Consider the following 12,504-nt stretch of genomic DNA (forward strand, 5'->3'; position numbering starts at 1 on the left):
AATGCTTAGGTGGATGTGCGGTGTGACCAAAAAGGATCGTCTGAGAAATGACTATGTGAGGGGAACTGTGAAAGTTACGAACTTAGGAGCGAAGATACAGGAGGCAAGGTTGAGATGGTTTGGTCATGTGATGAGGAGGGAGGACGAAATATGTGGAAGAAGGGTCATGCAGATGGATGTGCAAGGAAGGAGGAAGCGTGGGCGGCTAAAGAAGAGATGGGGGGAGCTGGTAGAAGAGGACTTGAGGATGAAGAACTTGGATGTTGTGACAGCCCAAGACAGGAGGATGTGGAGGAGACTCATCAACAGTGACCCCACTTAAGTGGGAGAAGCTGCAGAAGAAAAAGAAGAAGAGTTAGGAAATTTATTGACCTTTTTAGTTATCTTACACCAGCTACTTAGGTGGCACTTTTTGGAATTTTCAGTTATTGTTTAATTTTGAGCTTAAAATGTACTGAAGATGCCTGTGACACACAGGCGAAAATTATACTATTAAATAATCTTTGTATGTGAGTTTTCCGTTATTCATTTTGTATCTAGCATTATGCATGGAATGAGGAATTAAGCAGAATGGATATAACTGCTGGTTGGATACAGAGAAGGGCTAGTTTATTATTATTATTATTACTACTACTACCCATGACCCCATGGAGTCAAAGACTCATCTAGGAGGTCCTTTTATCATACACACAGCTCATCATACTGCACTTTAAACACGCTCAAATTCTCTGCAGACACCACACTCTCAGGCAAGGCATTCCAATCATTCCCAACTCTGCACACAAAAAACCTTCTTCTCACTCCCCTGCTCACACCCTCTTTATACAGTTTGCAGGGATGACCTCTGGTTTTTCCCTCTGATCTGCCACTGTTTTCTGTAGAACCTCTCCAACATTGATCCTATAACAACCCCTTACTGACTTGTAGGTCTCTATCATATCTCCCCAACTCTGTAAATTGCATCTTCTCAATCTTTCCTCATATTCGACATTCCAGAGTCAGAAACTACCTTAGTTATTCACCTCTGGACCCTATCCAGCATCTGTTTGTCTGCATCAGCATTGTCTGAATATATTCCAAGGAACAAAAGATTAAATTAGGCTTGTGTAAGATGGATGCACGAAGAGATTAAACGTGTGTTCTGGAAGAACAGAACACTGTATGAGGTAGCAAAATGGATAATAGTAATACTTAGTTGTATGAAGAATAGACCAGTAAGATAACTTGGTTGGTAAGGATAGCAGCAGAAGTTAGCCTTCTGCTGTTATCTTTACTTTAGTAAAATTCTAAAGTAAGTTCTTTCAATAAGTGGCAAGTAGAAGAAAGAAATTGAAAGTTTATTTTTCACTAGGTTAGACTTGCACCACCTTTGCTACGAGTTGGCCTGGTATTGCACTACTTACCCAGGTAAGATAGTACAACACTATATTCAGTTCTGAAGATATTTTCAGGCGCAAACTTTGTTTGCTCTCACTGGGATATAGGATTAAACTAAATTTATTATAGAAGAAAGAAAGATTATTTGAGAATGATGTTAGTGGATGAAAATGCAGGGATGACTGCAGCAGAGAATACAGTTGGAGTATTCAAGGGCATTTTATTAGGGTATTTATGCTCAAAGATCATGCATAAAGATGATCTTGAGTGTAGACAGAGAGAATGGAAAGTGACTGATGGCAAGTGAGCAAGAGCATGTGAGGAATTAAGTAAACTTCATATCAGTAAGACAATAGAACTTGATGACATATCACTGCCTGTGGTAATGGAGTTAACTGCAGAAAACCTCCTCCAGGATGAAATACTCCAATAAAGTACTCACAATAAAGTGAAATACTCCAGCTTCCTGATATCTTGTTTGTATTACTAATTTTAATTGACTTTTTCAAAGAATGGATATATATGTGGAACATATACAATATATACACAAAAACACAAGGTAAAAGTATTATGGCCGAGTGTTTGTGGAATCGATCTGACAAATATTAAAAAAAAAAAAGAAAAAAGTCTTATGTCAAAAAGTAATGCTGAAATGTTTACTTTTTTTTAAAAAAAATTAATATAAAGTCATTTAAATTATTAAAGAATTGTAGAAATGTTTGTTTTTAAATCATACTTTTAATCTTTGTGGTTTATCTGGTTTTCAAGACTCTGCAAGAGAGATTCCTGTAGATGAAATGAAGCTAATTGAAGACCATATAGAAGGAAAAGCAGGTCCTGAAAATGGCCTGAAGAAAGTGATAATTGTGAAAACAAAAACATTGGTCATAAAAGGTTAGATTAAGTTTGCTTATTTCTTAATTTTAACAGTATTTTCAACAGCTTTAACTCTTATTTCAGTTCTTTCTGAAATATTATAAATAGAAAATTCAAGTTCAGATAAGGTAATTTCAGATGATATGAAATATTATCTGAAAACTTAATTCCTTATTAATATTTACCAGTATAGTTTCCATGACTTTCATATAAAAGGAAAAATATCTCTGTGTTATCAACAGTTTTTAGATAATTTAAACCAGTTTTCTTGAAATTCAAGGGAATTTTGTTTGGAGTCAGACAGTTTTCTATTTGAAATCCCATCCTCTGTCTTTTATAGAGGGATAACTAGTTTGACTGTTCTGTCTGTTCATTGCACATCATTGGGAACTGCACTTTATCTTCACATTCATTCAATCTTGGACTATCTAGTTATTATTATTATTATTATTATACAGGTACCTCCATGGAGTCTGAAGACTCATCACAGGAGACCCAATCTATCCACATAATCTATCATACCTCTCCTTGAACCCATCAAGAGACAAATCACTCACAACACTCTGGCAACCCATTCCACTCATTCACAACTCTCCAAGCAAAACTAGATATTTTGCTTGGAGAGTTGTGAATGAGTGGAATGGGTTGCAGACCCCTACTAACCACATCTTTATTCAATTTCCAGGGATGACCCTTTGTTCTAGTCCCTCTAGCCAAGTGCTAAAACATTTCCTCTGCATCTATCGTATAAAACTCTTTAAGCAACATAAATGTTTCTATCATATTCCCTCTTTTTCTCCTATCAACCAACTTCTGCATTCCACACACCCTCAATCTATCCTCATAGAGAACATTTCACAGGCCACTCACCATCTTGGTCATTCGACTGTGAATCTTTTCCATTGCTCTCGCACCCCCAAGAAACCAAGGGGGACCAGACTTGGGTACAGTAATATAAATATGGGCATATCAAGGCCTTATAAAGAGGAATTAAAACTTTCTTATCTCTACTTGATAATGTGTTCTTCACTATCCAAGTAATTTTATGTGTTACTTTAGCAATATGTCCTCTAAACTTTAGCTCTCTGTCTACCACCCCTAAATCTCTATCTTCATCTATTTCCTGGAGTATGGTGCTATCAATGTGATACGCAGCTTGTAATCTGTTTATCCCAAAATGCATAACTTTACATTTCTCCACATTAAACTGATACCCATTGTCTTTTGACCACACTGACAGTCTATTCAAATCATCCTGCAAGCTCTCCACATCACCTTGATTAACTATTACTCTACTTAATTTCAGATCATCAGTAAACAACTGAATATTTCCTTTCAGGTTATTCCCTATATCATTTATGTACAAATTAAACAGCAATAGTCCCAGCACTGAACCTTGTGGCACACCACTAGTCACCTGTTTTCACCTTGATTCTGCCCTCCATATACCACTTTTTGATATCTGTCCAGGCCACCCTCTTATCCACTAAACCAGTCTCATATCTATCCCCATTTGTTCTAATTTGCATAACCAGTGATATTCTGTCAAATGCCTTTGCAAAATCATTGTGTAATCATTTCCTTTATCCAACTCAGCTGTTACTCTGTTATAAAAATTTATAATATCTAATGACTAAGGCATGACCGATCCTTCACAAAGCCATGATGACCCATTCTACCCATTCTCGAATTCTCTTTTTGACCAATTTTTCTAGTATTTTTACTACCATGCCTGAGATACTGATTGGTCTATAATTTGCTACTGCAGTCTTAGAACCTCCCTTATGCAAGGGAATTATTTGCACTCTTTCCACTCCCTCAAAACTTTATCAGAGTTGAGACTTAAATTAAACAGCTTAGTCAAAGGCATTGCCAGTTCCCTTGCACATTCTCGTAAAACCCTAGATGATATCCCATCTAATCTGACAGCTGTATTTAAATTGAGATTTTGCAATATCCTAAGAACCTCCAATTCATCCACCTCGGTTCCCACATTAGTGTCTGTCATATAGGTTAAAGCAGTAACCTCACTAGAATGAGTCATTTCTTTCACTAACTTTTCACTGTTAATTTGGTATACCACTAAGCTGATAGTGTGTGGTTTTGTTCTCTACTTTAGATATACGAGGTGTGTTCCAAAAGACCAAACTTTTTAATTACCCCCCCCCCCAGCTGGCACAGAGCATGCGCTGCAGCTACTGAGCACACCTAGTGGCAGGTTTTGACAACAAACTTTAGCATTAGTCGTTGAGTTATATTTGCTGAAGTGAACACATGCACAAGCTGTTCATTGGATTTGTGACAGAGTAACAATGAAAGAGCTTGAAGAACAATGTGTGTATGAGAAATTTTGCTACAATCTTGGACAAAATTTTAGAGACATTTCAATTGCTTAACCAAACATATACTTCAAGGTATATGTTTGGTTAAGCAGATCAAGGTATGGTTTTTAAAGGCATTAGCCATTAGAATTTGTACCATGTGGTCAAATGGTAAACAAAGAGTTGTGCCAGGAAGTTTTAGCCCATTTGAGGGAAGCTGTGCTCAAAAAGAGGCCTGAAATGTGAGAAAACCAGACTTGGATGTTGCACCATGACAAAGCACTCGCTCACACATCACTCTTCATCCACAGTTATGTGCAAAACATCAGACATCTGTTGTGTCCCATCAACCCTATTCTCTGGACTTAGCCCCAGCAGACTTTTTCCTGTTTCCCAAACCAAAAACCACTTTGAAAGGACATCATTTCCAAATCATAGAGGAGATTCAGGAAAATGTGATAAGATAACTGCACACCATCACAGAAAGTGCATTCCACCAATGGAAGAAACATTGGGAATGGTGAATCGCCAGTAGAGTGGACTACTTTGAAGGGAGACGGTGCTTAAAATATTGTAAAATGAGCAATCTTGTTCAATCAAATGAACTATAATTGTGTTCAATCTTTTTTTTAACATGCCTTGTACTACCATTCCTCTTCTTTGGTTATGTATTCATTTGGTTTTGTATAATAAATTTGAAACAATTAGCCCAAAAGAGTATCTAGAGAAATATTGTTTTTTCTTTCCTTTTGTAATATTTGGGAGATTTTAACTACAGTAGTATAAATTGGAGAGAGGAAGATGCATGTAGCAATTGTGGAATGGAATTTCTAGAATTCTTGAGGGACAAATGTCTTAGGCAACATGTAACAGAGGGAACAAGAGGTTCAAGAGTTTTGGATTTGGTTATAGCATCAGAAGAGTTGATAATAACTGAGATGACATCTCTCCCACCAGATGGAGAGAGTGATCATATGGTTTTGACTTGGAAAATGAATAGACATGCAGGAGTATCAAAGAGATGGGAACTTATGTGGAATTATAATGCAGGTGTATAATAGTCTTAGACGTCAACTTCAGGAAGTTTCATGGAGGGAGGAATTGGAAGGCTGGGATATCGTTAGTGTGTGGGAAATTGTGAAAGAATATTTGTTAGCAGCAATGGTAAGTTGTATACCACGGGTGAAGAAGAGGACACAATTTGGAATAAAGTGGATGACAAACAATATTAAACAGGAATTGCATGTGAAAAAGAGGCTATGGAAGAGATATAAGGAGACAGGTGAAGAAAGGATGCGTGAAGAATATAAGACACAGGCCAGAAGAGTGACTAGTGTGGTAAGGAAAGCGAAAGAATATGAGAGGAGATTGGCCCTAAGATCCAAAGAAAATCCTAGGGAATTTTTTAGCTATGTGGCCAGTAGGAGGAGAAATGACTGTGGAAGAATGACATTATGGGATAAAAATGGGAATATAGTGACTGATGCAGAGGACATTGTGGAATTGTTCAATGAACACTTTGTTGGACTATTTCATCCTGGAGGAGTCAATTTGAATACTAGAGGGATAGGTCAGGTTTGAGGTTTAAAGGTGCAGGAAGAGAGTTTGTTCCAAATACTGAGTACTCTGGATGTCAATAAAGCTTTGGGACTGGATGGTATTTCACCACGAGTTTTGAGAGAATGTGCTAGGGAACTGTCAGTGCCTTTAACCTGGCTTTTCAATAAAAGTCTGGCTTCAGCAAAGGTGCCCAGGGAATGGAAGGAAGGTAAGATAGTGCCATTGCATAAAGGTGGTAACAGACTGGAAGTGTCTAATTATAGACCAGTATGTGTGTCATCAGTAGTTGTTAAGATCTTGGAGAAAGTAGTGAGGGACCGTATACAACACTGGGCAGATGAGGTAATGTTATCTGTGAGAGTCAACATGGATTTGTGAAAGGGTGCTCTTGTTTTAGCAATATGCTAGCCTTTTATAATAAAGTTACAAGAACATTAGATGAGGGGAAAGGCATATACTGCAATTTTCTTAGACTTAGCAAAGGCATTTGACAGGGTGCCACATGATAAAGTGATATTTAAGTTGCAACACATGGGTCTGGATGTCAGATTGGTCAACTGGATTCAGGATTGGCTGTCTGATAGGTATCAGAGAGTTGTGTATGGTGGAGCAGTTTCAAGGAGACAGAGGGTTACAAGTGGGGTCCCACAGGGCTCAGTACTAGGACCTATATTGTTTAACCTTTATATCAATGACATTGCCAGTGGATTGCAAGGGGATATTCAGTTGTTTGCGGATGATGCGAAGCTGGGAAGGATTATTAGTAATAGTGCAGATGTGGTAGCCCTGCAAGAGGATTTAAATAAGCTAGATAGATGGGAAAATGAATGGGGATCGATTTAATGCAGCAAAATATAAGGTCTTGAGGTTTGGGAAAAATCGAAGCGATGCTGCATACTCAATGGGAGGAGTTATACTGGAGGAAGTTGGGGAGACAAGAGATCTGGGGTTGATGATTGATGGACACCTGAAGTTTAGGGGACATATTGCAAAGGTGGTGATGGTAACACAGAGGATTGCTGCAATTATGAGAAGGACACTGACTTGCAGAGATAAGAGGGTTATCATTCCGTTGTATAAGTCTCTGATCAGACCACACTTGGATTATTGTTCTCAGATTTGGTCCCCAGGATTTGAAGGGGATAAATTAACTGTGAAAGGATACAAAGACGGATGACAAAGATGGTCTCAGGACTGTACAAGAATAGTTATGAGAATCAGCTGAGGGAATGTGGACTGCAGAGTTTGGTTAATAGAAGAAGGAAAGGTGATATAATTGAGACTTTTAAACTGTTGAGAGGTGGTTACAGGGTTGACTCTGAGAGTTCTTTCACTTGGTTGAACAGCGGGAAGGAGTGATGACAAGGGGCCATCCCTGGAAGTTACGAAAGGAAACTGTGAGCAAGAGGGTGAGGAGTGGTTTCTTTGCATGGTTGAGCCGTGGAATGCATTGCCTGATAGAGTGGTGAGGGCGAGAACATTCAATGAGTTTAAGGAGTGGTATGATAGACTTTGATTCTAGGGGGGGGACCTCCCCTCGATGAGTCTTGACAGATTTTATGTTCTTAGGAAGGACCTCCCACGATGAGTCTTTTGACTCTATGGAGGCCTGAATAATAATAATAATAATAATGTCTTTTTCTGAACTGTGTCCACAGAGAATCCAAGTGACTGAATATAACTATAGTGATGGTTGGATTTCAGAATCAGGAGTTTGAAGAACCAGCGGAGTTTTGGCATGGGAAGTGGGGTGGCTACGCTACAGTTTCCGAGTGGCAGAATTGGAATGTTGAATATACCTACTATAGTGTTAAATGTTTTAAATATTTTGCCACTATTGTTATACTTATATGCTGATTCTGAAAGCTGTATCCATTTTTTTGCTGTTGCATAGATTTTCACAAAATGTCATTTTCATTCATCATATTGATAGGCAGAAATCTAAAATGAGTTCTTCATATTAGTCACTTATATGCATCTGTTCATATTGTCATTCAGTTCACTTGAAAGTGACTTAAAAAATTCATGGACTTCTGATTAATAATGTCAGATATAAAAAAGCAAGAATTTCTACTTTGTATGTTGCCAGGTCACACCAACCTAGTTGTGCAAATCTCTATGTGGAAATGAAACAGCAAAATATGTCAGCATTCAAAAAAGACACCAATGGCTATCTTTTTTGAATTGTTTTGGTATTTATAAGTTAAATGCCCTGCTCTCTTAGAAACAAAACTTAAAGATAAGATTTTTGTGGGTTTCCTTATAAGGAAATTGTCTTAGGATGAAGAGTTTGAAAGAACAATAAAGATTAAAGGCTCCCCAGGTGCCATTTTGCATGAAGGTTTTGTGTAAAGAAGGTTCCCATTTCAGATAAGTTTTTTTGGAATAATTAATTGTAAATAAGCAAGAGTTGTTGTGCTTGCAATGTTTCTAGTGTTTGGACTACTTTAAGTTTGTTTACAAAATCATTAAACTTAGAGTGGAGTATAGTAACCAGTCAAGGAAAGATGGCGGTGGCATTGTCTTTACAGGAATTTAAGGCTGTGTGTGAATTGTGATCTGAATGAGGACTTGATGTGCAGTAACATATTGGTAACTAAAAGTGTTAGTAGCAAGAATGCAGTGAAAAGGATGAGTGCTCATCTGATAACAAAGAGGGACAGTGTAAAAGAGCACCAAAAAATTGGTAAAAATGTTTTGAAAAAGCAAACAAGTAATCTGATTAACTTAACAATTGATGGCAAGAACGATGAAAGCAATACGAATGTAGTGCAAGTTGAAAACAGAGTGCAATTAATGGTAAGTTGGTGAATGGTGTTGATGGTGAACAAACATGTACAGCTGGTGATAAACTTGAAAGATTGAACAAGAGCAAAAAAAGACACAAGATTTTAAACTTGAGTTAGTTAATATGAGGCAAGAGATGAAACAGATGCAGAGTGAAATGAAGAGCATTCAAGATTTGTATGAAAGAGTGAAGATGAAAATAAAATGATGTCAGTATGAAAGAGGTAACAAAAGACCCGCAAGTGGCGTTGTATGGGGATTCGATTATTAGAGGTGTGGTAAATGAGAAGATGCACAAGGTTTGTTTTCCTGGAGGTAAAATGAATAGAGTGATTAAAGCGTTCGATATGAGAAGTAAGCAAACAAAAAGAGTTGGTAGTAGTAATACGGACATAATGACTTAACTTGCCCAGGCAGTGGTGTAGCTAGAGCTTTTGCTGCCCCTCTCAATTCACACCAAAAATACTACAAAAAGTCAAAACGACGTATAGGGAAATAAATTAAAACACCGTGCTTATTTTTGAAGTAAAACTTTAATTTCAACATTCTAAAATGTTATTTCTCTTGCTTTTCTGTTAGCAAAATCACATTGCGAAGTCTATTTCATAGTAATGTAGGTAATTCTTAATCAATTTTATTTAGAAAAACTCCTCTCACGATAAGCAAAACTTACAGCACTTGTGAGGAAAATTCGCAGTAGTATTACAATATTTGGAAATAAGTTCTCGAGACTATATTTTAGAATTAACTGCAAAAGTTCAAAAAGATTCAAAGTGCCTCCCGGGGCGGACCGCCCCCTTCGCCCTCCCCTAGCTATGCCTCTGTGCCCAGGTATGACAGTGATAAAATGAGGTGGCAAGCGAAGATTGTGAATGATATATTAGCGGAAATGTGTGAAGAGAAAGGAGTGCAGTTTATTAATGTGTGGAATGAGTTTGAAGGATGGCTTGAACTGTATAAGAGTGATGCACTGCATTTGAATGATTCTGGTGTGGGTCATTTGGAGAGACTGCTGCTGCTGGAAGGTAGAGAAATGAATGCAAAGAATGAATCTGATCAAGTAAGAACTGATGTGAAAGAGTAGGAGATTAAGAGAGGAGAGCTTGAAGTAGTGTTTATGAATGAATAAGTGGGTAACATGAGTATAGAGAATGAGAGAACAAGTGTGCAAAACAAACAGGGAAACTGGGAGACTCAGGGAGGACAGGGGAACACAGCATCAGGAAGTTTGATGCTTAAGAGGATGTAATAAATGTGTGTTTGTACACACAAAAAAGGGAAGGGCATGACCTGTGATCAAGGGAAAAGAGTTGGATTTGAAGAAAGTTCTAAGATGAATAAGAAGAAAAAGAAATGGCTTGACTTAAGTATGAAGAAGTCACATCTGCTAAGTGATATCAGTGAAACTTGTATTAGGGAATGAGCTGTTGTATTTGTATATAAATGCTAGAAGTAAGAAACAAAGCAAATGAAATGGTTGCATTAAGGATGTGAATGCATGTGTAGACAGGAAAGCAATGGGATGACCTGGGATCAAGAGGAAACCGTTGGATTTGAAGAGGCATGAGTATAGAGGATGAGAGAATGGGTGTGCAAGATGGACAGGGAAACAGTAAGGCTGGGTGGACAGGGGAATACAGTGTGAGAAAGGTGGATGCTCCAAGAGGATGTGAATGCATGTGTAGACAGGATAGGAATGGGATGACCTGGTATCAAGAGGAAACAGTTGGATTTGAAGAAAGTTCTAAGATGAATAAGAAGAAAAAGAAATGGCTTGACTTAAGTATGAAGAAGTCACATCTGCTAAGTGATATCAGTGAAACTTGTTATAGATTAGGGAATGAGGTGTTGTATTTGTATATAAATGCTAGAAGTAAGAAACAAAGCAAATGAAATGGTTGCATTAAGGATGTGAATGCATGTGCAGACAGGAAAGGAATGGGATGACCTGAGATCAAGAGGAAACTGTTGGATTTGAAGAAGCATGAGTATAGAGGATGAGAGAATGGGTGTGCAAGATGGACAGGGAAACAGTAAGGCTCAGGGTGGACAAGGGAACACAGCGTGAGAAAGGTGGCTGCTCCGAGAGGATGTGAATGCATGTGTAGACAGGATAGGAATGGGATGATCTGGTATCAAGAGGAAACAGTTGGGTTTGAAGAGGGTTCTAAGATGGCTTGAGTTAAGTATGAAGAAGTCACATCTATTAAGTGATATCAGTGAAACTTGTTATAGATTAGGGAATGAGCTGTTGTATTTGTATATAAATGCTAGAAGTAAAAAACAAAACAAATGAAATGGTTGCATTAATTAAATCTCTTCACCCAAAAATTGTTGGAATAAGTGAGGCATGGATGGATGAGGATAACATCCTGACAGGAAAATAGATGGAAGGGTATGATCTGTTTCATGAAGATAGAAAGGGTAAAAAGTGAATGCAGTGCTGAAAGTTATTTGGTCCTTTTCATTAAAATTGAAACAAACTATTTGATTTTTAAGACCATGGATTTAATAAACATATATACAAATCATCTACCAGTTTCGCTAGCTGCAACTGTCTAGTTTTGTCAAGACTAGGAAGGTAATCCTAGTGTTAAATGCCAAAAAAATAACAAAGAATGAAGTAATGGTTTAAAAACAGTTAGACAATTGGAGTGCACGTGTGACATCACACACATTAGGCATGAAGACTTAGTTATTGTTATTAAGTTGCGTTTTATAATTTTTCGCATAATTTAGTTCTGTTAAACTTAATGAATTTAACAGATTTTTCCACATGTCTTTTAATATCATTCCCTGATTTCTGTTGAGATTATTTCCTGTTCGTAGGTCTACTGCAGCTTCTTTAAAGGTTCTACATCTAAACTCCTCTTCGATATGTGGCATGGAACTGTTATCCCAATCTATTGAATGGTTTGAAGTTGAGAAATGATGTGCTAACCCTGAGGTATCTGTTCTGTTCTGTTATGATTGACATCTCCGACATGTTCCTTCTTTCGAATTTCTAGGCTTCTTGAAGTTTGACCTATGTAGTTAAGTCCACACGTACATGGTATGCTATAAACACCTGCATATTTGTAGAAAACGACGCTATCCTTAGTGGATCTTAATAACTGTCTTGTAGTTGTGGTAGGTTTAAAAACAACTCTGATGTTAAAAGGTCTCATGATTCTTGCTATTTTGGCAGAGACTGATCCAGCATAGGGTATGACAATAGAAGATACGTATGGGTTGTCTGAGGTTGTTGCTGAAGGTTGTTTCTATAGAGAATTTTATTGATCATATTTTGAGGATAACCATTTTGCGATAGAGTTTTTGATATAAGGGAAACCTCAGATATTAAATCAATTATTTATACTATTAAATAATAGTATAAATGTTTATTAAATCCATGGTCTTAAAAATCAAATAGTTTGTTTCAATTTGAATGCAGTGCTATTGATGATAGAGAAAGAGTTATGTCCATACAAGATAGAGATGCAAGACGGAAATAGTACAGTGGTTTTATGGTGTGAGATAGAGGTGAGGTGAATAGAATGAAATACATAGTTGGATATTGTTACAGACCTGGTAATATGAATGG

The 12,504-nt window shown here is 37.4% G+C and overlaps 1 protein-coding gene across 10 annotated transcripts in view; it reads left to right on the forward strand.

Moving 5' to 3' along the window:
• Positions 1-12,504, forward strand: part of LOC150104251 (uncharacterized) — a 1,804,220-nt gene that overhangs the window by 1,421,450 nt on the left and 370,266 nt on the right. For all 10 annotated transcript variants that reach the window (XM_090396244.1, XM_090396248.1, XM_090396245.1 and 7 more), the window contains one exon: positions 2,146-2,271. In XM_090396244.1, the coding sequence (XP_090252370.1) occupies positions 2,146-2,271 (126 nt within the window). The remainder of the gene's footprint in view (positions 1-2,145; positions 2,272-12,504) is intronic.

This window comes from Typopeltis vanoorti, chromosome 8 (assembly GCF_054136105.1).
Source record: "Typopeltis vanoorti isolate ZY-2024b chromosome 8, IOZ_Tvanoo_1.0, whole genome shotgun sequence".
NCBI lineage: Eukaryota > Metazoa > Arthropoda > Arachnida > Uropygi > Thelyphonidae > Typopeltis > Typopeltis vanoorti.